Here is a 27,974-nt window from a genome sequence, read left to right on the forward strand (position 1 = left end):
TACGGAAACCTCTGTGTTTTTGTCACGATTTGAATGTTGATTCTGTTGATTGTGTCTCTTGGTCCAGCTACCTTTTGTCAATTTAATTAATAAATGGACAAACGTTTTTAAAAAAATCTTGAATATGGTGCGTGTGTCTTATTAAAGGAGTGTTTTACTGTTGCATGTGGTCACTGACGAGGAGGGCTTCTGACTTCTCTCTCTACTTTTAAGACCCTTAGACTCAGTACGGCTTCATAAGGCTTCATGACCTCTCAGGTCGGATAATCAATTAAATTTGGACCTAATTTAGGATCGAAGTGAAAATTCATTATTGTAGTTTTGTCCAGAAACTTCCCAGGAGCATCTTTACTTTGAAAAAACTGGCCAAGAAAGCAACACGGGTGTTAAATTAGATGCAGAAATGTTTTTGCCTTTAAACATGACATGAACAGCGATAACTACAAACTATAACTGCTATTTACTTGTATAGATTACAGTATAAAAATGACAAAATTACAACTCTAATAGAGGAAAGAAGCTCTTTAGTTCCCATCAGTGACCTGGAGAGAATAAAAGGAGGGTGAACTACAGTCTGAGGATCATCATGAAGCAAACCACCGCCAAAACAGAAAAAAAAAAAAAATTATACATGATTTTTCCCTGTAAAGACCCTATCCTCATAAATCTTACATCTTACTACGACTTTACATGGTGCAGATTAATGTCAGCCTGGACAAAGTGGGTAAACTCTTATTATTCTGCAAATAAACAGGTGAATATTGTAAATTTAAGTGGGTTTATCCTCCGCTACATCCCTGGTTTTCATGCCAGGAAGCTGCAGTGTTTCATATGCTGCATCATGTTTGTGTTTCAGAATAAGAGTCCTCATTATAAGACACTAGAGCCAAGTGTTTGACCTTGCTGCCGCCTAGTGGCTCTGATGAAGTCCTGCAAGAAACGGTGATCAGCTCAGGTTTCATTAATGGTTCAAATGTACATTTTTAAATTTAAATTTGGACAGTTTTTTGTTGTGAAGTGTCTTTGAGTACCTTGAAAAGCATTACACAAATAAAATATATTATTGTTATTATTTTGATTATTCATCATACAGCAGACTGAAGAAAGAACAGAACAGACAATCCATTTATTAAATATCAAAACATGTTTAATTACAATCAATTTCTCATAAAGATTCAAAACAGACGCCTGCATGTGGATTTGGATTAAAAACCAGGAAGTTCAGCTCTGTCGCAAAACAAAACTCTGAGAACGAGCTGAAGGTGGAATCAGTTATCTTTAGTGCATAGTGGTTTTGTATTTCAGGGAGAGAAGAAGAAGAGCCGAGCTGAAACCTGAAGAAGAAGAAGAAGAAGAAGAAGAGTGGGAATCCCCTGAGAGAGAAGTCATGGCACTTGTACGGATTCAAAGTCCGTCCTCGACGTTTTGACCGAAACAAACGATCAATCACAAACAAACCATCGATCACTCAACACCGTTACATTCTCTAGAAAAATTAAATACATAAAATCCAGTGTGCAAAATTACAAAAAGGACGACTGACCCGAAGAACCAGGATGTTTAAAACGTAAAACCAGGTTTGTTTTGAAAAACAGGAAACAGGAAAACACATTTACAAGCCGTACTTTCATCTTTTCACCCTCTGTCTCATCGTGTGTAAAGGCTAAAAACATTAAAACCATACAATGATTTACTTTTTTGTTTTGTTATTTTGTTACATTATTGTTTTGTTTGTTTGTTTGTTGACTGCATCCTCAGTTTTTTGACCAACTTGACCCCGTCACAAAAATCCAATCTGCATTTTAAAGTCCGACGCTTTCAGGTCACACAATGATGTTCAATTCCAAAAACAGGTATATAAATATAATTATATACTAAACAAAAATCTAAAAGCAACATGCAAAGTTTTGGTCCCGTGTTTTATTAACTAAAATTAAAAAATCCCATCCAGGAAAAAACCTTTTCCCTCTCAAATCTTGTGCACAAATTTGTTTACATCCCTGTTTCAATTAAAAGATTTTGTTATTTGAACTGTAACTAAGTAAAATATTAAATTATTGCATGTTGCGTTTATATATTTTTGTTTTGTTATATAGATATACTTTGGAGAAAAAACAACAACTACCTGAAATTCACTGTCCAATACCTCAAAAGGGTTAGACCACAGATTCTCAACCTTTTTCATATCAAGGACCCTTATTTAGTCCACATTAGAGCCACAGACCCCCCATTTGATGAGATTTTGTCTCTCAAACTCAAATCTGAGAATATTTTTATTGTCAGATATGATTTTGTCCAGAACTCCATGACTGTCTGTATTGTAGGTAGAGAGATAACAGAGAAGCTATGATCAAAACAGTCATTCTTCTACATTCTCTAACTTCTTGTAAATGAAATAATGCTGAAGTTTAACAGTGCATAAACTTGCTGGGGACCCCCTTGAACCCCCTCAAGGACCCCCTGGTGGTCCCCGGACCCCCACGTTGAGAACCACTGGGTTAGAGGATCCAGATCCAGGTTTTTGTGGGTGTCAAGTGTTTCAAACAGTGGAACAAAACTCTTCATCTAAAAAGGCAACAGATTCACAAAGTGGTAAAACCACAGCGACAGAAACAAAGAGTGGAGGCAGTCAGACGATGAACTGGATGTGAACAGCTGGGAGAACAACCCTGGCATTACACACACACACACACACACACACACACACACACACACACTCGCCACATAAAATGCCTCGCTATATCAGTCATTAGTAGTTTGTGACTTAGTGCAATAAAAACGATAAGAAACTCGCAGGCAGACGGATCTGTTTTGGTTATTAAAGACGATTTGAAGACAAAACTCTTCCATCAGGTTCAGGTCCATAAAATCAAAGTCTTTAAAGTGTTCAGTAAAAGTGGCATTAGTTGTCAGGGGGTGAAAAAAAAAAAAGGGAAAACAATAATGTCAGTCTTTTTTTGTCAAGTTTTAAAAGTAAAAATCCACCTGAAGAGTCCGCTTCAGGTCTTCCTCCTGCGTTAATACTGGTTTGTAAAAGTCTCTGAGCAAGACCTCGTCCCGTCGCTAGGAACCTGTAACCTGGCAGGACGGCGGGCTCAAACCGTCCAATGAACAAGCTGCTTGTGAGTCAGGTGACTTCTGTTGACAAGCCTTAGTCCGCCTGCAATTTGGCAGCGTGGGAGAGAGAGAGAGAGAGAGAGAGAGAGAGAGAGAGAGAGAGAGAGAGAGAGAGAGAGAGAGAGAGATGGAGGAGGAGGGGGGGTGGAGCCTCACAGCAGCAGTGGCGTGTGTTCCCCCGCCGGCTCCGCCCGCCTGGTCAGCTGCCTGGCGCGGGCCAGCAGGCGGCCAGGGAGCGAGGGCACGTGGTGGCTCGGGTCCAGCACGTTGGTCTTGCGGCGCTCGCGCTCCTGCCGCCACATGAGGTACGGGCTGGGCGGGAAGAACGGCCGCGAGCGCTCCCGGTACAGCTGCAGCACCACGCCCGACACGCCCAGCACCGCCCACACCGAGATCAGGGCGAAGTCTGGGGGAGACAGGAAGTGATGTCACCATGACAGAAGCTTCTCAGACACCAGTAGTAAGTTTAAAGTCTCAAAATTCTGTTTCACTACCAAAACATGGAAAACAAGAAAAGACAAAGCCGCCCACCACACTTTTTATTTGTTTATTTTCCTTATTTTTTATTTTCATTTATTTCCACTTTTTGAGACAATAACATCTGAACTCAGTCAGTCCCTCCTGGCCACCGTACCCTCTCTCTGACCGTGAGCCAATCAAATCAAAGCAAAATAACGGCTCTGTATCAAACAGGCTCCTGATTGGCTGCCAGTGAGTGACAGCATGTAAATATTGTCTCTCCGCTGCCTGGATGTTTAATGAGACTGATGTTAGTAGAAATTTAATGTTATTCCCATGTGGCAAAAAATTAAGATGGAAAAAAATATATATAAAATTGTATGAGTGAGTAAGTTTGAAAAGTTACAAAGTTTAATTCATTCCACAGAGTTTAAATGTCTTTAAAAAGTCCTGTAGTTATCAAGATATTAAAGACTAGGTTATAATGTTTTAACATAGCAGTAGCAGTAGTGTCAGCAGTAGTGAAAGTAGTAATAGTAATATCAGTAGTAGTAGAATTAGTAGTAGTAGCAGTAGTAGTAGTATTTGGACCTAATAGTAGTAGTAATAGAAGAGTAAAATGATAGTAAAACTCTGAATCTGCTCGTCTCTTTACTGACTTTACTGTCTTGCTCTGAGTTTCTACACCAAAAACAGCAACAAACAGCAAGTACCGTAAATCCTCTAATATTGGCCCGGGCCTTTATTTACCTCAACTGCAGAAGGTACCAGGCCTTTATTGGAAGCAGGCTTATATTAGAGACAGGCCTTTATTTCTAATTCCCTCTGTTTGATAAGTATATTTGCTCATATTTTAGTACGAAGCCTCCTTGTTTTCTGATCTGCTTCTGTTGGGGTTCGTTAGGTAGCCGTTTTTTTGTTACCGCGATGCATTACGATAATTACGGTAATCGACGACAGCACGCTCCAGAGACTTCCGCCGGCCGAGCCGTCTTGTGGCACTTGTATGTTACTACAAACTACAGTTACAAACAGGCAGCAGGAGTTTACCGGTATCCACCGTTGTTTTTTCCTTTGTTTTTTTCCCCGGCCTTTATTTGTTCGTTAATATAGAACCTCCTTGGTTCGTGTCGACCACGGCCCCGGCCATTATCGGAGACCCGGCTTTTAATTGACTACCGGCCACTATTAGAGGAAATACGGTAACATGTTTCTATAAAAAAATGTATAATAATTATTTTGGCTGTTACTAATAATTTTCCTGTCAGGCCTCGGCAGCTGAGACAAACGGTTCATTTCAGACAGTGAGATCAGAGCTTCTCAGTGCAGATAACTGTAGAAAACCACAGGAAGTGGAAACCGGGTCAGACGGACTCACCGACGCTCTGCAGCGGCACGTCGGTGAACGCTGCGCTGAAGTTGGTGTTGAGGAAGCGCTTGAGGATGTTGAGGGTGATGTAGGACAGGCTGGTGTAGATGTAGGCGTTGACGGCCAGGACCGCGGCGTACGCCCCGACCGCGCCGCAGGTGGTGATGTTACCCTGGCGACCGGGAAAACAACAACAACAACACATCACTCTCCGTCCACACACACACCGCTCTCATTCCTGCTCGACTGACCACATTTTAACCTCTTTAACTGGGATTTTCCCCTTAAATTTCCTCTTAAGTAGCTTCAAAGTTAGACAAAACATTTTATAATATAATACATATTCAGTATCTGCTAGTTCCAACGCTTCATTGAAGCTACAGCTGCTGATACTGAGTGAAATATTCAAACCCATTTTTTTTATATCTGCACCATTACATCAAATAGAAATGATCTAGATGTCTTGTGCATCATTTTCTACACGTTTCCCTTTAATTCAGCCTGACATGTTTGGTGTCTTTGGAAACTTTGAGATCTGGACTAGAGTTTAAAATAGAGTTTAAAATAGAGTTCTGTGGGTTTGAACAAAGCTTGGTTGAGGAACATGAGTTTGTAATGATGGAACCACTGGCAGGGTGGAAGAGGTTTTAATGTAGTTAAATTAAGTTAGTCATAATGCATCATCACTCAAAAAAAACAAAAAGTAAAAGGCTTTGCAGGCTCAGACAGACACAGTGAAGGGAATTTTAAAATGTTCAATCTCCATTTTGAGAAAAACAACACAACCTGAAATCAGTATTGGCAAAATAGAGATAATCCAGCTGCAGAAATGCTGCAGTTTGTAGGTAAAAGATCTTGAAATGAGCCGATAGCTTAAAGTTGTTTCTGTAATGAGTTTTCCTTTCATGCTAGAAATGTTTTTTTTCAGAGCGGATCACTTTTTTCTCATGATGGATCGTTTTGGATTGAAACTCTTCAACTGAACACTGAAGATGAAGAAGTAGAATAAGCAGGACAATAATGAGAGTAATTATTATTACTATTAAGTGTACAAGTGAAATTCATTTCATCCTCAGTAAAATAGTTCAGCAGCCATGAGAAGTGGTGAGTACTGAGACAGTTTAGCTAGTGCCGTGTATTTCCCATGATCTTTGGATTGTGTTTTTATTGTGTTGTGTGTCAAGTTATTGTTGTTTTGTCAATGGAAAGAAGTGTTTTAGGGTTTTAGGGTTCTTGTGCTGATCTCTGGGGTCAAATACTAAATAATAAAGTACTTGTTTGTATTTTTTAAATGATGATTTTTTCTGTTTCCAAGCTCCAAAGTTCCTCCTGGAGAACTACAAACACCAGACACTGTTACATTTTGCCTAATTACTGTCCTGAAGGGGAAAAAACAAAAAAAAACTGTGGACTGAGACGGTCCAGAGTGTGTGAATCTGTTCAGCTGTTCAGTATTTTCTCAGCCCAGTTCCCTGGTGTGAGCAGGTTAAAGGTTAAAGGTGAAAGGTTAAATCTCTCTTTACCTCTCTGGGCCAACGCACGAAGATGAGCGGCACGATGAGCATGATGCAGCAGAACGTGACCCAGAAGACCACGTCAGACCGCCTGAACACGTCCAGGTCACCTGGGAAACAAACACATTTACACATCAGCTTCTGAGCATTTTACCACAAGTCGGGCTGGAGGAGTTTGAAGCCTCTTGGGTTTTATTATCGTTTCATTACAAACACTAAAGACATCCAGGAAGAGTTTTGGCCTTCAGATATTTTCAGTGACCAATCCTGGAGATCTCAGCTCTTTTCAAGGCAACACATTTGACAGCTGATTGGTTTTGATAAATGCATTTTCCCATTAAATTAACAATAATGAAAATCTCAGGACTTCTGCTGCAACTTCCCGATTTCAAAAGCAAAAATCCTGCTGATCTTGATCGACTGCTTTTAGGCAAATCGTTTAAACGTTTGATGATTCATTCTGATCAAAGCCTTCAGACTTGTTTCTCTTTCAGGTTGAAATGAACAAAGTGATGAAAAGTTTCAGGTCAAATCCTGTCGGGTTACAACTTCCTAAATTCAGAGACCAAAAGGGGGAATGATGAAGCGTCAAAGGCCCAGAACACAAGAAGGACTCACAACTTAACCAGTACTGACCTAACTGTACTGTTTCAAGCTTTGTTTCCTACAGTATCTAAGAACAGAAAGTGGGCGGGGCCTGAAGGGAGGGGTCTTGGGGAGGGGCGGGGTCAGAGGTGAGGGGCGGGGCGTCTCACCCAGGGGAGTGAAGAAGACGATGGAGGCGAGCAGGAAGCCGAGCATCAGGCCGACCACGACGACGCAGGCCATGACCGAGCCGAACCGCCACCAGCTCATCACCAGGATGACTCCGCCCACCACGCCGATCACCGCCGCGAGGGAGAGGCGGACTGCAGGGGGGAGGGGCACACAGTCAGGTGATTAATTAGTGGATGGATGGATAAGTAAATCAATCAATCAATCATCTTTTCTGCTGAAAAATTTCCAAGCTCAAAAAAAGTGATTATTCAGATTCATGACAAAGTATATCAAAAGCCAACATACAAATAAATAGAGAAATATATACACAAACACACAAATAAATACAGAAATATACATGCAAACACAAATAAATACATCAACTTTTTCCACAAAATTCTTCTACTTTCAAAAGTACACAAAAAAAATGAAGAAATGTCTCAAATGTTTGAAAAAATGATCACTTCCAGGCATTTTGAGAAGGGTTGAAATAATTCATTTTCCACACAAACAGACAAGAATACAGTATCTAATATGGAAGACTTAATATTAAAACTAAACTCTCAGCAAAACCATCAGCAGACGAGAGGTAACAGCTGAATCTGAGCAGCATGTGACGAGCTGCTGGCCGCCATGTTGGAGGATCCGAGAGGCGTTAATTAAAGTCAGCCAGATGTGATTAGCTTTCACTTCATTAGGTTTTACATTTCTAAACCCACTCACCCTGCGTAACCGAGTTTGAATTAATTTGTGCGGGTGTTTCTCTCATTTCCTGGAGGTTCTGATAAGCTCCTTCTAACACGTTTTTTATCCTTCCTTGTTTTATTACTTCAAGTTGGAATAGTTTGGGGCTTTTAGGCTGAAAAACTCTTGAGAATTAAGTTGAAGCAGACAGGTTTGATCAGCGCCTTTAACCGCTTCTGTTCCAGGTTAAAATTAAACACAGTGATGAAAGGTTTTGGGGTCAAATCCCTTCAGTTTGCAACTTCCCAAATTCAAAGCCCAAGATGACGTCCTCAAATGTCTTGTTTTGTCCACAACCCAAAGATATTCAGTTTACTGTCATAGAGGAGTAAAGAAACCAGAAAATATTCACATTTAAGAAGCTGGAATCAGAGAATTTGGACTTATTTTTCTTAAAAAATTACTCAAACCGATTAATCGATTAGTTGACAACTAATCGATTAATCGTTGCAGCTCTAGAATAATGACGGTAATGACAGAAGGCTTTACTTTTTTTAGGCAGAAAACAAATCTACTGCATGAGGCAGCATTCGACTAAGGACTGCGATAGTAAATGTCACTTTGTTTTCTTTTTTCTTCCGGCTGGAGGCAAAACTTGTTTGTGCGATCTCTTATCTTTATCTTTCCAAATTTGATTTTACGGATGAGTCAAAAACCACCTAAAGGAGGGAGGGAGGAGGGAGGGAGGGAGGGAGGGAGGGCATGTGAGGACAAAATGAAAACGAGTGACCAGGCAGAAAGCCACAGACGTGATCAGAGGGGGGAAAAACTCACTGTCATAGTCCAGCGTTGTGGTGCGTGTGATCAGCACGAAGAAGAAGAACGCTGCGAAGCTGAAGCCCATGCAGAACAACTCTGTGTGAAGGAGTGAGAGGAAAGAGGAGAGGGAGGGAAAGAGAAAGAGAGGAACAAAGAGAGATCGGCTTGAGAAATTACAGTCCATTATAGTCTCAAGACATTCCTGACCTATTAATAATAACACAAAGCAGGTTGGACTCTTCTCCTGCCTACATAAACACGTCTAATCCTCCTGAAAATCCAATCAGCCATCATGATAATCAGATGCTTCTGTGTCACATAAACAGTTTTCCTCACAGGGACACGGATCATGGATCATACTTTCCAAACTGATCAGAACCACTAGGAATAGAGCCAAATCACATGGGTCACGGGTTCAGCTTGAAACAAAATACATTTCTGCATCACATGCGAGCAAAAAACATCACGTGAGTGGCAGCTGCTCCCGGCTACAGCAAGGACAGAAACATCTTCTGAGTCTGGGATAATTAATCTGTGAGCTTTTATACATGACAACCAGAAATATAAATAAAGAAAAAGCTTCCGCACCACTTTCTCTCACGCTAACAGAAAGTTTAGCTCTGCATCATCGGTCTTTGCTCAGGTTTGAACCGAGCTGCGTCATTTCCCAAGTCCCTCTGAAGAAGTAATGATGTACAAGATGTGACCTCTGACCCCGAGTCCGTGGTTTCCCTGACCCAGTTTCTACTGCGACTGGAAGCTGATGGTTTTCATGAGCCGCGTCTGAGAGTGATTTAGCTGCTAGTGGAAAGCAGTGTGTTGTGGGAAGTTTGTGACACTGAGCAGCGGCTCGTTTCTCATCGTCAGAGCAGGGAGTCGCTTGTGAGTGCAGACTGAGATGGCCCGTATGCATGGCGCTAACGTGGAAAACATTAGGTTGTGGTCTTCATTTATTGAAGCCATGCATACGGGCGCTGAACCACCAGGAGAGTGATGAATTATTCCAATGAGTTAGGTAATATTGTGTAATTTTATTTATAACGGTGGTATTTTGAGTCCCATGACAGTTGATTTGATGTACGTTCATTTGGTAGATTGTATGGGTCATGGTATGACCTATGGTTTGTTAATCTTTGAATTTGGTTGGGCTGACTTTGCTGTGATTTTGGAGGGTTGGGTTGATGGGTCCTGTGGGGAGGGGGGAGGGGGGAGGGGGGAGGGGGGAGGGGGGACTTGAGTGTATGCTTATGAGTATGTAGGTGTATGAGGTTTTTGTGTTTTTGTTTTCTTGTGTTTGTGTATAAAAAAAGCATATGGCCAATAAAAATTTGATCACAAAAAAAAGACTGAGATGAGACTTACTGGGCGTTCGCATCTATTACTGATGGTGAAGCTAGCGTATTTGGCTTATATGTCACCGTCCAATCGATTCATTTCCCGCTGATTGTACATGTTTTGGAGGTAATCTTTGCCTACACATAGCGTGCAGTGTCTCATATCTCCATATTGCATGTAGGAACCAATGTTGTGTGTTTGTGTTTGTCACGGGACTCACGGACAAGCGCTCCGATTGGTTCGCATGAGTTGCCTATGCGTCATAGTACATTTGCATAAAGTTTAACATTTTTCAGTTTTCCCTTGTCGCCTCGCTTGGTGTCGCCCTGACGCTGCTTGTCGTTGACGCTGACGTCGTCTCACGCCGCCAGCTGCCGTTGAAAATGACTGACTTGCTGTCGGTTATGTCGCTTTTGTAGTAACACATGTAAAAGGATTTAAAATGACTTCTTACTTGAGGAAGGCAAGCTCTCTCTTGCATGGGACTAGTATCATGTTCCTCATGTCATTAATGAATTAACCCCAAACTTGATTTAGCAAAGCAAAAATTGAAGTTTGCGCACAAAATGCATTCAAAACCTTCCCCTACTACCTCCACTTTTTATGACGAGGAGAACAGACGAGAAGAAGAGGAAGAACAAGTAATCGCACGGCAAAAACAAATTACAGCTGAACTCACCGAGAGTTTGACTCACACAGGATTAGTATCACTAGGGGACTTCTGTCTTCACTAAAATACAGTCTGTAATTTTGGCTGGAAAATTTACTTCTTCAAATTACAGACATGTCAGATTCACACGGGATTAAATTCTCCAATAATTACAAATCCCCCGAGGTCGTCAGGTGATATCAGCGCCGTGCGATGGGCTAACAACCCAAAAGAAAAAGTGAAACTACTCACCACATTTGAAGAAGCGGTGCCCAAAGAAGCAAACGAAAAGGCCGGCCAGGCCCGTGATGGTGAAGAAGACTTTGGTAGATATCTTCCCTGAAACAAACAAACAAACAAAACTATAAAAAAAAATGTCCTGCATTTGAAACAAAACAGCCCCGCCCACAGCCTACCTGACTCCACCGGACTAGCCATTCATTCGCTTTGTTTACTTCCCTGCAGTCACACACACACACACACACACACACACACACACACACACACTGATCCCATTTCTTACAGTTTGTAATGTACCTTTTCTATCTCTATTATCTATTATCCTATTCCATTATGGATTCTATTAAGGATTATTCCATTATCCTTGTTTTTTTAATGTTTTCGTGTCCTTTGTTCCCTGTGAAGCACTTTGTGACGAGCCTGTTTGATGAACCAGCTCTATAAGTAAACTTGACTTAACGACTTTGAGAAAATATTAAATTATAATATCATCAATCATTCTATTTTACTACAATTGATGTTGTGGAAGAAGCGTGAACGAGGGAACACAAGAGTAAACCTGTTGCCAAAATGCGACTCTCTTTAACGATAAATGAAACAATAATTTGTTGTATTTTTTCTAACCGCGGTGCAGAAATACTACATTCACCAGGAGCGTCATAAATATAAAAAGTATGCTTTTATTTTGAAGGTAAACCCAACTGTCTTAGTCTGTCTTGACACATCTGACTCTACACTCGCTCTGCTGCTTTGAAGCGACTCTCAGTTTAACTGAAGCAGCACAAATGAAACCGTTTATACAAAGTTGGCTCCTTGACAAATGTATTTACTGAACAAACCGACAGGGAGAACATTTGGTCGGTGAGAGAGAGCCAGCGTCAGTTTCTGTACATTTTCGGTATATCACCCATCCCCATCTCCAACCCAGTCTCTCTGCTGCAGGCCGTTCACACAGTAGATCGCCTCTTCATAACTAAGGGATCACAGCGTCAACCTGGATTCATCTTCTGAGTCTTGTTCGAGGAAAGAGCAGCTGTTGCTAATCTCTTGTACATTCCTTATATTACAGAGTCGCTGTGTGATGGGAATGGAAACCTCATCCTTGACGCCGTTCATGCTTGAACGTGCAGACGTTCTACACAAGGATCCCGTGGCTCAAATGCATTGAGATTAGATGTGGTTAGCGATTGTAGTCCTGCGAGATAAAATTTTAGTTTCAAATTTGTTTCACTGATGGAATCATTTAATCACAAATATTTCACAGCGGGCTAGTAAAAAAACGTCAATACAACTTTCGTTTTAGTTTGAGCACGCATGATCGAGGTATAAACTGAATAAATCCAATGCATGAGATCATTGAATAAATCCAATGCATGAGATGCTTGCATTATAATGTTCATTCACTGACTTTATCGGTTTGTTCCTATTCAGGGTCACAGGGGCTTCACACACACACACACACACACACAAGCACAGATAGATGATAGATAGACAGATAAATACACTCACGCTCACATTCACGCCTACGGGCAATTCTGAGTCTCCAGTTCACCTGACCTGCATGTCTTTAGACTGTGGGAGGAAAGCGGAAAGCCCGGAGAAGACCCACGCAAACACGGACCGAACACGCAAACTCCACACAGACAGGACCGGGGCGGAGATTCGAACCCAAGAGCTTCTCACGCGACGCAATACTAAAGCAGCAACGGGTTCAGAAAGCGGCACATCGGAGCTCACCGAGCGTCATGCAGCCGTCCAGAGTGGAGGCGAAGCTGCAGGCGTAGGTGTGGACCGGGATGTAGGAGGCGGAGGAGTTCTCCAGCGGGTCCCTGACCACCACGGAGTAGATGACCCCCTGACCCGGGATGGAGCTGAACACCGCCTCCGTCATGTCTGCTGACGACAGGGTCAGGACCTGAGGGAGGGGGAGGGGGGGAGGAGTTAGGAGGCTGAACTCACAATCAATTTAGAGTGACAGCTAGAGTGTTTTTACTTTCCTGTACTGTTCTTTCTCTTTTAGTGCTGAAACGAGTAGTTGATTAATCAATTAGTCAATCAACAGAAAATTAACAATTATAATTTTGGTTTTAGACTGACAGAGGTGTGACCAAGTCAACTTTGCTCGAGTCTTCAGGCACAAGTCCCAAGTCTATATGTAGATTATCAAGTCAAGTCCAAGTCATTAATGTCAAGTCTCAAGTCTAAATGTAGAACAGCAAGTCAAGTCAGAACAAATCAAGAGTCCAGTATCAATTTAATATCTTAAAGAAAACTAAATATCTAGGACTTTTCAATGCAATATGGTTTTAATAGGATAAAAACTTGGTAAGAGCATCATGAGTTTGATTTCTAGAATCAGTTTCAACTTCAATAAATTCAATCATTCCATACAAATTCAGAAAACAGAATTTAAATTCAGTCGTCCGCCGGAACAAATCTCATCACTTTCAATCTGAGTCATTTACACAAACACAAGATCTCAAGTCAAGACTTTAGAAACCTTTTCAAGTCATCAAAGTACAAGTCAGAGTCAAGTCCCAAGTCACCAGAATCCAAGTCAAGTCAAGTCTCAAGTCTTCTCTTCATGCATCAAGTCAAGTCTCAAGCAGTTAAACATGTGACTCATGTCATGTTTATTGATATTCAGCAAATCCTGAGCATTAGGAACTTAAACTCCTTCACAGCCTCCCACCACACACACACACACACACACACACACACACACAGACTTTTGTAAATGTTTGCGGTGCTGAAAAAGAAAATGTGTGGGAAACCCGTCTCCACGTGTATCACGATTCATACTGATCTTGAAATCCATCCCACCCACCAGTCTGGCGTTCTCGGTGACGCCCTGGACGTCGGCCACCGTCTCCACGGCGCTGAAGAGGCTCTGCTCTGATAGGTCGTTCTCGGGGAGGAAGTACTGGTAGACGTCGTACCGCAGCCGCCAGCGAGTGTCGCTTCCTGTCGAGACGTCGCAGGCCGGGGGCGTCGCACCCCTGACGGGACAGAGAGAGAGGGGACAGGCACGACCAATCAGAGCGCTGATATTCCGGTCCACATGGTTGAGTTTGTATCTGATGCTAATTTCGATGTACAATGTTGTGCTGTATGTCGATGATGATGCTTTCTATTTACAGTACATTTTATATGTTAAAAAATGCCCTATCTATTGGCTGTATGAATTTTAGCTAGCTGCACTTGCCAAATTCGCACTTTGGCGGCAAGACTTTCCCAGAAATCATGTAATGTGGCATCAGGAAACTGCAGGGGGTGGAGATTTGTGATTTAGGCTGATAAACCAGGTATTCTTACATTAAAAATGATTATCTGGGTGAGCCCCTGTGTGGAAACCAGGCTTGGATATTGGAGCAGAGGGGTTATTGTGTGTTATATCATTAGCATTATCAAATGGACACTTCACGTAATGTAAAGAATATATGAGGCAATGCTCTAACTTTCTGTACTGATGGGCTCCACCTGTCAAACAACTAGTGTGTTTCAGCAAGTTGCTGTGAAAAAAGGAACTGACTGGCGGCCAAAAGTTGCCTGGAAGACACAGCAAGCAACACAGACCGCTAACAAAGACTGTAGTTGTGTAGATGAAAGTCACTAGTGTTCGTCCAAACCAATGTTGGTATTGAGCTGAAATCCAAATTAGCCAAATTATATCCACACTGTTCATCGACAAAGTACTGCTGTTTAACATTTTGAAAAGGTTGGTTTTCCATGGAAAAACAGCCTTATTCTCTGGCAACTTCCCCAAAAGTGATATTCATGGACCCTAAGCCACATTATTTATGCATTAACACATAAAGGACTACATAAACACAAAAACAGCAAAACTGGAGTTACAAGACATCCATATGGCAGCAATGAAAACATCCCTGAAAAGCACTTTCTGTATCCAAACCCAAAACAGCGACTGTGATAGAAACAACAAGCCCACACACTGAAGCCTCTCCTTCCTCAAAAGCATCATCTGTCCAGAACAAAATCCTTTCAGTGGAGTTACTCCATCATGGTTTGAAACAATGGAGACAGTACAGCTACAGATTGGGAGGTAACGAGCCACCAGGATGTGATTTAACGAGTGAACGAGTCCCACTGTCCCTCAGGTCCAGGATGACTCTGTGGCACGGCTCGCTCGCACATAACACACATTCTTGAGAAAATGAAGCGAGTAATATCTAGAGGACCATTATCTAAACTATCTAGAGGAGGAGAAAAGGTCTTTAAGTGTGTGTGTGTGACTGTGTGAGTGAAAGAGAGAGAGAGAGAGAGAGAGAGAGATCAAATCAATTCATATAAAAAATTTAAAAAAATAGCGTCAATTGGAGGCAATTTGAGGACAACTGTCAGATGTGACTGAGTTGTTATGAAGTTCTGGGCCAAACAGGATGAACAGCAGCCAGTCCCCATCAGTCTCCTGGGTTACCTTTCATATCCGATGTTTGCCGGTGCAAAGCGGATCGTGGTCTCATAGAGGTTGTAGTGGAGATAGACGTTTGGATCGATGTCCAGATTAAACTCCATGTTACAGGCTCCGGGGACTGGGTCTGGAAAGGGGAAGACATCGTGTCAGGCATGTTAGACCAACAGAAAAACAAACCATCTGACACCAAGTGGAGTCCCGTCATATCAGGAACTGAAGACACACTGCTGTTAGTGTGTTACAACACTACAGGAAGGGATATGAGCGACCACACACAGTCGTGCGTGTCCTCCCTCATGGTTCACACGAGCTTCCTCCAGGCAGAGAGATCGTGACCTCAGAGATCTTTCAGTCCGTGGCAGAAGAACCAGTGTTCAGCCCTGATCTGAACCAATTTTTAGTTTAGTTTCCCATGAAATAAAGGCTTTTTAAATTTCTCAAAGAAGAGTGCCTTGGACATTTTGTTTCATTCAGTTGCATAGCCCAAACCAAAGAGCACCTTTTTGGTAGTTTTTTGACACTGTGCACAATTTTTGTAGCACTCTTTGTTTTTCTTCTTTGTTCAAAGTCACAGACTTATTTCCACTGTGGTCCTTGATATCAGCAGCAAAGATAACACACGTGCATTAGGCTAGGCAATAAACAACAATACCACAGTACCTACAAATTAAACAAATACAACAAAAAGTACAATAAAAACAATAAAAAGAGAACAGGTATCGCTAACAAAAGCCAGCAACTTTCTTTTCAGAACTCATGCAGCTGCTTCTTGGACGGAGGATCAGCAAAACAAACAGAGCAGAAACACACTGAGGACATCGGAGACGCTCGTTTCCAGACACACTAATTGTTCCCAACGGCCTAATAAGCATCAAACCAATGTGATGCATCTGCGTCAAACTTGGTTTGATTTCGCAGCATCAACAAAAGGACCATCAACAGTTTCTTCAGACGCAGTGACCACTGACTGACTTCAGTGCAGAAGAGCTTAAAAATGTAATGCAAGGTTTGCAAACTAAGTGACTAATTTAGCAAGTAGCATAAAATGAAAACTATCTAGTCTAGCTGGTTTACTAGCTGGTCTCCATATAAGAAACAGACTAGAAAAGGCTGTTTGTTTTCCCTGCTCGTCCACAGGAGAGGCAACAGAGATATTGGACTTTTTCAAGGCAAGAGACGATGCAACCGCCAAATGTGAAGGAACAGAGCGATCTAATGAGGAGAGCAACAAACTGCTGCTGCCAGTGCAGTAAGGAGGAGTTTTACTTCTGAAATGAAGAAAGGAGTAATGAGTAATACATTCATACATTATTATTGTTGAGTAACAAGCCCAACATTGGTAAAACGACTGAATGAATGACTGAATGAATGAATGAATGAATGAATGAATGAATGAATGACTGAATGATTGAATGAATGAATGAATGACTGACTGACTGACTGACTGACTGACTGACTGGCTGACTGACTGACTGACTGACTGAATGACTGATTGAATGAATGAGTGAATAAATGAGCGAATAAATGAGTGAATGAACGAATGACTGAATGAATGACTGAGTGACTGACTGACTGACTGACTGACTGAATGAATAAATGAATGAATGACTGAATGAATGGATAAATGACTGAACGAGTGAATGAATGACTGACTGACTGACTGAATGAATGACTGAATGACTGAATGAATGAATAAATGAATGACTGACTGAATGAACGAATGACTGAATGAATGACTGACTGAACGAATGACTGAATGAATGACTGAATGAATGATTGACTGAATGACTGACTGAATGAATGACTGAATGACTGAATGAATGACTGACTGAATGACTGAATGACTGAATAAATGAATGACTGACTGAATGAACGAATGACTGAATGAATGACTGACTGAACGAATGACTGAATGAATGACTGAATGAATGACTGACTGAATGACTGACTGACTGAATGAATGACTGAATGACTGACTGACTGACTGACTGAATGAATGACTGAATGAATGAATGACTGATTGAATGAATGAGTGAATAAATGAGCGAATAAATGAGTGAATGAACGAATGACTGCCTGACTGACTGACTGACTGACTGACTGACTGACTGACTGAATGAATGACTGACTGAATGAATGACTGAATGAGTGAATGACTGACTGACTGACTGACTGACTGACTGACTGAATGGCTGAATGACTGCCTGAATGAATGAATGGCTGAATGAGCTGGTACATCTGTCCTGGGAGTCTGAGCGGCAGCCTCACCGGTGCCGGTGTACGGCAGGATGACCCCGGTTCCCGCCACAACGGCGCCGTCGGGAGACGACAGGAACAAGGAGAGCGAGGTCTGGCTGGGGAGCAGGGGAGACAGCAGGCCCGAGTCCACCGCCGTCAGAGACAGACCCAGACCCGGCATCTGACAGAAACACACAGGTAGTTTCATCATTTATTTAACCCCTTTTTTTAACCAGGTGGTCCTATCAAGGTGACAAACGTGTTTATCTATTCACACTCAATTTTGTCATTTTATGATACAGTCCAGAATTTATTCGACCATCTGCATTTTGGGGGAATTTCTTTTTTTAACTCTTCAAGAACAGGAGTATTGCCCTTTGAGACTTGCTTGTGATAAAGGGCTATATAAATAAACAAGACTAGACTAGAAACTCTTAAAAAAGGGAGTCCTTGCTAAGAAAGCATCATCACCACAAACATAAAACTTGCAGACAATCATACAAAAGCAAAGCACAAATCAAAATCACCTAAAAAGGTAAAAGAAAGTCAAATTTCACTATATAAACTTAAAAAAAGGCAGTAATTCATTAGCAATCCATCACGACTAGGGACGAATAATACATAAATCTTGACCAATACCGAAAGTCAGCTCCTTAATACTTAAATGTCATGTGTCATGTCCTGTAATGAAGCAGTGTCACTTCACTACTGGTTTTGTTTACGTTGAGATTTGTTGGATTCAAGACATTTTTTCTTTAAGAGCACATAGAAAGACAGAAATAAAGACAAATACAGCTACTGTATATAGATGATTTAGTGATACTATATAGACTGAGAATGACACTTATGCCAGCAACGACTTTTGGAAATATTCTCTCTTCTGAAAACATTCAAGACACACACACACACACACACACTGTTTCATGGATTACTGTGCTATAAACCTGCACATAGCTAGCTGAGGATTATGCTGTACTCTTATGACAGTGACATTTTACTGGTTGAGCCTGCAGTAAGAGGCTCACAAGACTCCAGCAGGTCGACAGAAATATCTCTGTTTGCACGTGAGTCTGTTTGCCAGCAACAAAGCAGATTAGAGTCTTTTTTTTTTTTTAAAGAGCAGCCTCTGAAATATCTGGAAGTTACTGAGCGAATCATGTGATGAGGCTGAATGAAGACATTTTCAGTGGCTGAGCTTTTGGGGCCAGCAGATATAATTTGTGTAGTATGTATAATGTGAGTCAAGTGTGGTTTAAGTAACTGGAACTTTGCGCTGAGAAAGGTTCAGTTGAATACTGAGCTTTATTAACGTTCAATACTTTCACCAAATGTGTTCGGAGAGTTGAAAATCCATTTCAGCATCACCTCTAGAAACGTCTAGAGGGCGTAAACGTGCGGACTGGAACAGTAAAAAGTATAAGAAGATAAAGAAGGACGTCTTGAACTGGATCCCAGTCCAAATAAAACACCCAGCCGACACCAAAAGCCCCGCGGACAAGTTAGGACAAAGCTGTTTTTAGATATTACACTTAGTCTTGGTGCTGAAGTCAAATTTCTGGTATCGTGACAACACTGCTTTGTCTTCTCATTCTCTCAATCTCACCTTCCTCTTGTCTAGATTTCATCATGATCATTGTAGTATCAGTTTCTCTTTTGATTTAAGAATTTTTTGGGGCATTTTCGCTTCATTTGAGAGTTCATAGTGAAGAAAGACAGGAAAGACTGGGGAGATGGAGGGACGACGATGGGACGATAAAAGATCCTGGGCCAGATTCAAACCCAGGAAGTCACAGTTACCTAGTAGCTTAGCCAACTGAGCCACCTGGACGCCCGTAGTATTGATTTTTGTAGATATTAAACTCAGAATTGGTTCTAAACTTAGTCAAATCTCTGATATTGTCACGATCTGCTCCTCTGTTTCCTGGTCAAACACTCCTGCAACTCCCCACTCCTGCCATCCTGTAGACATCCACCAGTCTATCAGCTCCCGGACTCTCTCCCCTGCCAGCCAGCTGTTCCCCGTTTGTCATTAGTCCCTGTGTGTATATACAGGCTGTGTTCCTCAGTTTGAGCTGCCAGTTCATCAGTCTTGTTACCTGCGCTGTTTCCTGTCGAAGTCTTCTAAGACTTGTTCCTGCCAGGTTTGGATTCTTGGTTCCCTTTGCCTGTCGGCCAGTTTAAGTTTTGCCTGTTTTGTACTCAAGTTCTTCATTAAAGCTTCTTGCTTCTGCAAAGCTCTCTGTCTCTCCGGCTTGCATTTGGGTCCAGTCCCTGAGTTTTCCACATACGTGACAGATATCGTGACAATACTACTTGTTCCAGAAAGATGAAGCCATTAAAACAGATCTAAGGTCATACACAGTGCATATATATATATAAGATATTAGACAGGGAATGAGCACAACACAGCTATTCCAGAGAAAATACTGTCTGATACCAGATTTAATATGAGTAAATAATGAATTACTGTGTGACATGGTTGGCAGCATGGGAGCGCCGTGCCCACGACTCTCAGACGCACAGTAACCCCATTGTGTGAAACTGGTCTGGGTCAGACTGCTGCGAGTGGGTAGAGAGATCCAACATCAGATTTGTTTTCCACCAAATTGATCTGATCTGCTGTGAAGATAGAGCCGTCTGTTGTGCGGAGACAGCAGGAGAACTTCAAACCTTCATCACCTCGTCATCACCGGCCTGTCATGTATGAAACAGACAACTGAGATTTCTTGTTAGTTACTGACAGGCTTGACTATTCAGGTCAGACGCTTTCACTAATCTAGTAATGTATAGGGCTAACTATGGAGTCGAAACAGTTAGCATTAAAGTAATACTCTGTAACATTTTCATGTAAATAAATGTCTGTTTTGCTGTTCTATAACCCAACAGTGATCCAACCTATATCCAGCTGATGAAAGCTTTTCCATCGTCTGTTCTAAGTGATGCGTTTCTGATTCATTTGGAATAAACAGTAGAAGAAGAACTGGGTAGTTAGCATAAGCAGCGATAGCCACCATGGCTGAACAGACAAAGAAGAGAGAAACTCATCTACAGAAGCTCCGCCCACACTGTTTGATTGACAGGTGATCTCTGCTGAAACACCACAGCAATGAGGCTGAGGGACAAAGATGATAGAAAACAAACAAACCAACCGCAACAACAACAACAATAAAATGAGGATCTTGTGGATTACCACAAGAACGACAAAAAAAAAAAATTAGTGAGACAAAGAAGAATGAGAGAGAGAAAACTGAAGTGAGAGTGTGTACACATTTGCAATTTCTTAACACTTCTCACTTCTCTCTTCTCTCACACACACACACTCCCTCTTTTTCTCTAAATTTTCCTTGTAGATTTGTTTTACTATGTTGTCTTTTTCAGTAAGAGACGTTTTCTCAAGCCCCACTGGACTTTTTTTTTTTTTACCCACTAACAGTTTTAGATTTGTTTTCCTTCCCCTCATTTCCCCAGTTTACACAAACAACCTAAATTAGACTACAGTTTGGAAGCGGACCAAGCCGTCCCCCTGAGACGAGGAGGTTTTCCCCCCGGTGTCGCCCCGTCTGCCACCCATGACCGGTGGACTGTACATCAGCTGACTCCCGCTCTCCTACAGTCGCACACAAAGCTCCATTCATTAATAATCAGAGGTAGAACGAACTGCCTGTACATATGAAGCATACCTTCAATTTCACAATTTACGCTGCATCGCACACTGCATTTCACCGCTCTGCGCAGAGGCTGCTCTGGATGCCGTCACTCCATTAAACCGGAGAAAATGTGCAGGCAGCTGGTTTGCTTTTATAACAGCAAATCAGACATCTTACACTCTTCTATCACCAACTTCTGATCTGACCTCTACTAGCTTACTACTCTTACACATCTTTCAAGTCAAGTCAAATTGTATTTGTACAGCACATTTCATACAAAAAGCAACAAAATAACCCATCAGTTCGCTCCTAACCCTAACCCTCCACCCCCAGAAACAACGTCCCATTGCGCTCGCTTCCGTTACAAAACTCAAACAAACATGGAGGAAAGCTTGGTACTCCCTGTGTCGACTTATCCCTGCCTAAATATTGAAATTAAATTACCAATTTGCCATCCCAAAAGCCAGCGCTCAAGAGTTATCTTTTTGTCACTTCCGGCTATTTTGCATCCACAGCATTTGCCGTTGTTAGTAGAAAGTCTGGGTAAAATGCATTATTTCAGTCTGTGATCTGATCAGCCAATCACACTGCTAAAAAAATTAAAAAAAACATAAAAGGAGAAAAAAGGCAAACCTGATCGGTCCATCCCTAAACAAAAATCAATAACAATGTAAGAAAAGCATTGATTTATGCTTTTTCCATAATGCTTTTGTTCTTAAGACCTTATTCTCTTATCATTTACACCAGTTTGATGCTACTTGGCATGATGTGTCCTATGAATTAACGTCATAAAGATTTAAATCAGCGGGGCGTCCCGGTGTGTCACTGGGCTACGGTGCGTGCAACGTCAACACAACCTCCTGAGTTTGAATCCGGCCCAGGACCTTTATCCCCCTCTCTCCTAATCTCTCCTCTCTCTCTACTGTAAAACTATAACAATAAAGCGGGTTCAGGTGTGTGAAGCAGACACAGGAGGCCTCACCCGGCTGTAGGACAGCGTGGCGTTGCGGTGCTGCGTGTGGAACTGCAGCGTGATGAAGGCGACCTCCGGGGGGATCCGGGACACCACCGCCTGCACCGTCTCGTTCTGAGAGAAACTCACGTTCTGGAAGGTTCCCAGCAGGAAAACCACCCGGTCTGCAGGAGGGAGGGGGAACGTCAGCTTCACTCCACACAACACACTTAACATTTTCATTTCAAGTAAAAACACCAAACATTTGCTGGTTACATCTTCAAAAATTTTCTCCATTTTTCTCCAGTCAGAAGTCTGGACCCACCTGACTAAATGTTCTGTGTTTTTTCATTCTCTTAAAGCCATTTTGATCTAAAGGCTTCTGCTTAAATGCTTGAAATTAGTTTCTTAGACAAATATAAATAGTGAAGTTGATCCTATGTATGAATTTCTTTCCAAAGCCTTTGCCTTTCCATCAAGGCAAAGAGCGGCTACTTTAAAGAATCTAAAATATAAGATAGTTTTGATTTGTTTCACACTTTTTTGGTCGCTGCATAATTCCATTTGTGTTATTTCATAGTTTTGATGCCTTTACTGTTATTCTAAAATGTGGAAAATAGTAAAAATAGAGAAAAATGTCCAAACTTTTGACCGGTAGTGTACTTCTCATCCCCCTTTCCCCTACTTTTCCCCGCTCTACTCGCTCTAACATGCTCTTTTCTTCAAAATAAAACTCATTACCTCTCTCCCTTCAGCTCTTATTTTTCCCCTTCATGTCTTTCCTGAGCTCAAATCTGTCTCACATGATCTTCCCAGGTTCACAGCACCATGACTCTGCCTGCACTCCTCCTCGCTGCTGCTGTTCCTAATGTTGTTTCATCTCAGAAATTAAGATCGTTTTGCCGTTTCATTCATTCGAAGACGCTGTGGATAAGAGCGGCAGCTACATGCGTGTAAAATGTAACACAGAAAAATCCCTAAAATCACAGATAGTGGCTTGACCCAGAGTGCTGGTCGACCTAAATCCAGCTCCACACATCAATTAGAGATCTTACATAAAGGACTCGGTGAAGAAATGGCCTCTGTATAGCGAACTGGGGTTTCCATACTGGCGGATACTGAGGCTTACTGTCACTGTACTGTTATAGCTGCACAATTAATAGAAAAAATAAGTTAAAAGAAATCTAAAATCACAATATTGACCACTTCAATCTACTTCTTTTCCACCTTTAAAGTACTATAATAATGTAATTTTGTATTTTTTGGGAGGTATTTTTCTCCTCCACTGTCTTTACACAGACTTTTTTTTTTTTTGCATGTGTCTTGATAGCTCGTCTGTGATTGGCTGTAGTACTATCTGTATGCCATGACAATAAAGGCTTATCAAATTTCAAGATTTCACTCTCTTCCCTCCTCACTGGATGTAGAGAGCCTTGGACTTTGTGTTTACAGCTCAACAGTTTACTGTTTTCTCTCTGGAGGATTTCAGTCTTAGAGCTTTTATCTCACTTTTCTACAGATTTGATTCCTGTTCACACATATAGGCTAAACAGAAGGACTTCACTACTTTTTCTTAATCCACAGAAGCACCTTACACGTTATTTCTGTATGACATACTTCAATTTCCAAATTGCAAGAGGCTGCAATTATTTCATCAGACTGGTGGCTGCTCAAATTCGACTCCTAAACAAGTTATTCTGATGCTCAGCCCAATTTGTGGCCTATAAATTCAATAGCACATTGTTAAAAAAAAACCTTCATTGTATTCAAACCCAGCAAATCTTAAGCAACAACAAAAATGTTTCTCGTTTGCTGAAAAATCTAAAATATTGAAAAACTGTATACTGTATTGCAGTGTATCGCAATTGCAATATTCAGCAAAATAATCCCAATCTGACTATTTGTGTGTGCTGTGCGGTCCTGTGTGCCAAAACCAAAACATGTTTTTATCTGGAAGACCTTTGGAAGCGGTCGGTATCCTGCCCACATCACCGCTGCTGCTTTTCTTATGCTCTTTGCTATTTTGATAACAGTAATACCGGATTAACTACGGACATATTAACCCTTATGTAACAGTAAACAACCTACTGTCCGTCCATCTGAGGCAGAGAAACTTCACTTTGGATCTGATCTGCCATGTAATAACATGACGACTTCAAACAGTCAGGCTTCAAAAGCACAGATCCACCAATTAAATCTGAGAAGCATGTTTAAAATATATCTCAGGCCTGTAGTTTTGCAGTAACTACTGACAAAACATTACACATCTGTTTTGTAAATTTTGCCCCCTGAAATTTATCAATCAGTATTCAAAAAACAGATAATTTGATCCTCAAAACATTACTTTTTTTGCAAGTAAAGGCCTCACAACGCCTCTCACTTTAATAGTAATCTTTAAATGCCTTAGTGATTTTTTTGTGTGGAATAAAGCTCTCCACGTCCCTCTCCCTGTGTGTGTGCTATCACACTGGTCTGGTCTCCCTGGGTGAACTTTCCCCACACGTTCAGCTCTTGCTGATCAGTCTGATTGATCTGAGCGTTTGTCAACCAGCCTGAAAGTTTCTGTTTGTTTCCCTCGCAGCAGAACGACTCCGGGAGTTTATTCTGCTGATACCGTTCACTCCGTCAGTATCACATCAGTGTTGCTTTTGCTTATCGGTAAACACACCTTGTACAGCATGACCTATGACCTTTTCCAAATGGCCAGAGTCCAGTCTTTGTCTTTCAATAAAATGCAGTGGTGGAAAAAGTACTCAAATCCTTTACTGAAGTAAAAGTAGCAATACCATAATGGAAAAATACTCCATTAAAAGTAAAAGTGCTGCATTCAAAAGTTTACTTCAGTAAAAGTACAGAAGTATTAGCAGTAAAATGTTCTAAAGTATGAAAAGTAAAAGTCCTCATGCTTTCAGAGTGTTAAATTATTGCTGCATTAACAGAAGTATCAGAAGTATTTTAATGTTGTCGGTCTTAGAGCTGCAACGATTAATCGATTAGTTGTCAACTATTAAATTAATCGCCAACTATTTTGATAATCGATTAATCGGTTTTTAAGAAAAATAAGTCAAAATTCTCTGATTCCAGCTTCTTACATGTGAATATTTTCTGGTTTCTTTACTCCTCTATGACAGTAAACTGAATATCTTTGGGTTGTGGACAAAACAAAACATTTGAGGACGTCATCTTGGGCTTTGGGAAACACTGATCGACATTTTTCACCATTTTCTGACATTTTATAGAAAAAAAACAACTAATCGATTAATCGAGAAAATAATCGACAATGAAAATAATCGTTAGTTGCAGCCCTAGTCGGTCTAACTGCTCCATATACTGACAACAACGCAACATATTTTATGAGCTTATCGTATGTTTTGCGTGTAAAACCTTATTCTGCAAAGTAACTCGTAACTCCAGCCGGCAGATAAATGTAGTGGAGGAAAAAGAACAAGATTTCCCTCTGAGATGTAGAGGAGGAAAAGTAGAAAGTCTCACAGGATGGAAATACTCAAGTAAAGCGACAGAACCTCAAAACTGAATACAGAACTTGAGTAAATGGACTTTGTTATTTTCCACCTCTGATAAACCGAATGAACCTGTGGACTGTGAGGATTTGGATCAGATCTAGTTCTTTTTTCTCTCCATATAAAGAGGAAGAATGACAAGTATGGAGGTTAATACTGTGCAGGAGAGGCTTGTGTCTGGTTTTCTGTAACTCCTGACACGTGTTGCTTTATCCATACTGACTGTTTCTGGGTCAGATTCCAGTCAGTGCTCACCGGCTGGCTTCAGTTTGATCTTTTGCTCTGACACGTGAATTGGGGTGGGGGGTGGGGGGGGAGTAGACAGGAAGTTCATGTTAGGGTTAGACAGATGTACTGGTTCTCCCGATATTGGCCTTTTATGAAATATCAGATATCGGTCGGTCTGTGTCGTCCGCCTCTGATCCGATGGAGCTTCCTCAGAAAAACAGTTTAGGTAGGGTTTCTCTACCACTGAACAGGTGAGGTGGGTCTCTCTGTCTTAAAGAGCTGCTGACACTAAAAGACTTTCATCAGTCTGGGTTTCAGTGGAGAGTTTTAGTGTCCCATGATGCTCTAAATGCTGCTTCAGAGGCTTTTCCACCTCGATGAGAAGAAAAATCTGGGGGAAAACACTGAATACTTGATTTTTTTTAGGGCATAGAGATGGTAATCGGCACAAAATATCAGCTATTGGCAGCTTCAGTACAAAAAATATCACTAAAACCTTCAAAAACCCATATCAGTCGAATCCTAGCTCATGTATCCATACCCATGACTTGGGGTATTTGCTGAATATTCACCAGAGTTTTTCTGTTTATACAACAGAGGACAGTGTTTACATGCAGTTAATCATATGACAATATCATCACTCGGGATGCACCGATGCCACTTTTTCAATGCCGATACCGATTACGAGTATGAAAGTTTAAGTATCGGCCGATACGGAGTACCGATCCGATCCATTACTTTTACTGAACAGTGCAGGCTTACTTCCTTAGTTTGGGGTCAATGGACAAAATTATTGAGATAAAATCCTTGTTTTTCCAACTGTTTGAGAAATACAGGCTTCTATGTGCCACAAATGCATAAAATCAAGACAGTTTGCTTTTATTTCTTTTATTTCTTACATGTTACACATGGCTTTCGGTATCAGATTTTAGTCTTGGGTAAAATCTCCAATACCGATATTCCATTTTAGCCTGGTACTTTATACTGGTGCATCCCTAATAATCACTGATCAATAGTTGGACTGACACATGCTTCTTAAGGGAGACTAAGAAGTCTTTGGACACGTTTTGACCAGATTTTACACCTTTAACTGCTGACACATAGCTGTAATGACACATACAGCTTTTACTCGGTGAATAGTTTGAGTCTCATCTGGCTGTAGGTTGACTCATATAGAAAGACATGGAGATAGATGACTTTATCTTGTTATTCCAGTTTAGGGATTTATCTCCATCACTCTGTATCTTTTTCAGTGTGTATTTACTCACCCATCCTTTCAAAGAGACAACTACACTTACTTTGACTCCATGTTTTCAAGCAAAAATACACCTTATATTGTCATTTGAAGGTTTTAGATTGGGCTGTATCAGCAGATTTTTGAATTTTCAATCTAGATTGGTCAAATGTTTTACTGTTTTATATTGAATTAGACAGGTATTTTCATCTGATAAAAAAATTACAGTAATGTTCACTTCGAAACTATACATAATATCCTATAGGAACACTGAGTTATGGCATAGGAGATGCAAAATGCCATAAACTCACTACTGAATAGCAGATCCACTGCACTATATTAAGTCATTACAGGAAAATAAAGAGTATTATAGTGATGTTTCGTTAGGTTTGCTCTGTAGTGACCTTACAACCCCCTTATACCCTTATAAAATCTGTCTGTCTGTAAATCATCTTCTCTAAACTCGCAAGAAAGAAACATTTAACCCAGCGACTGTGTGAAAAAAATACATATTTATCTATTTCCCCTCTCTTGCAATGGCAACGGATGAGCCCTGCAGTCCCGATTTACTCGTTTTCACACTTCAGCGATTTACACGTTTACCTGCTAACAAATACTGTCGTGTTAGTCTAGAAAACAGTGAAACATGCACAATCGGAAATAGTGAAAAGACATGAAACTGCCACAATAACTCACTTTCCACTTGAGCTCGAACTTCACACGTCAAGCGAAGCAGGAGCAGGCACCAAATCCAAGGAGACATTTTCCTCCGGTCCT

At 41.2% G+C, this 27,974-nt stretch overlaps 1 protein-coding gene across 1 annotated transcript; it reads right to left on the reverse strand.

Annotated features, from left to right (window-relative positions):
- Positions 1-1,128: 1,128 nt before the first annotated feature.
- On the reverse strand, positions 1,129-27,973 carry tm7sf3 (transmembrane 7 superfamily member 3). The gene is made up of 12 exons (XM_078282050.1): positions 27,894-27,973; positions 22,245-22,399; positions 17,646-17,796; positions 15,381-15,501; positions 13,770-13,941; positions 12,680-12,857; positions 10,955-11,041; positions 8,734-8,814; positions 7,215-7,367; positions 6,469-6,569; positions 4,955-5,117; positions 1,129-3,523 (listed from the first exon to the last, which is right to left on the reverse strand). Exons 1-12 carry the CDS (start codon positions 27,958-27,960, stop codon positions 3,270-3,272), a joined length of 1,683 nt encoding a protein of 560 aa, XP_078138176.1. The 5' UTR covers positions 27,961-27,973; the 3' UTR covers positions 1,129-3,269.
- Position 27,974: the final 1 nt, after the last annotated feature.

The sequence above is a fragment of the Centroberyx gerrardi genome, chromosome 24, assembly GCF_048128805.1.
Source record: "Centroberyx gerrardi isolate f3 chromosome 24, fCenGer3.hap1.cur.20231027, whole genome shotgun sequence".
Lineage (NCBI taxonomy): Eukaryota > Metazoa > Chordata > Actinopteri > Beryciformes > Berycidae > Centroberyx > Centroberyx gerrardi.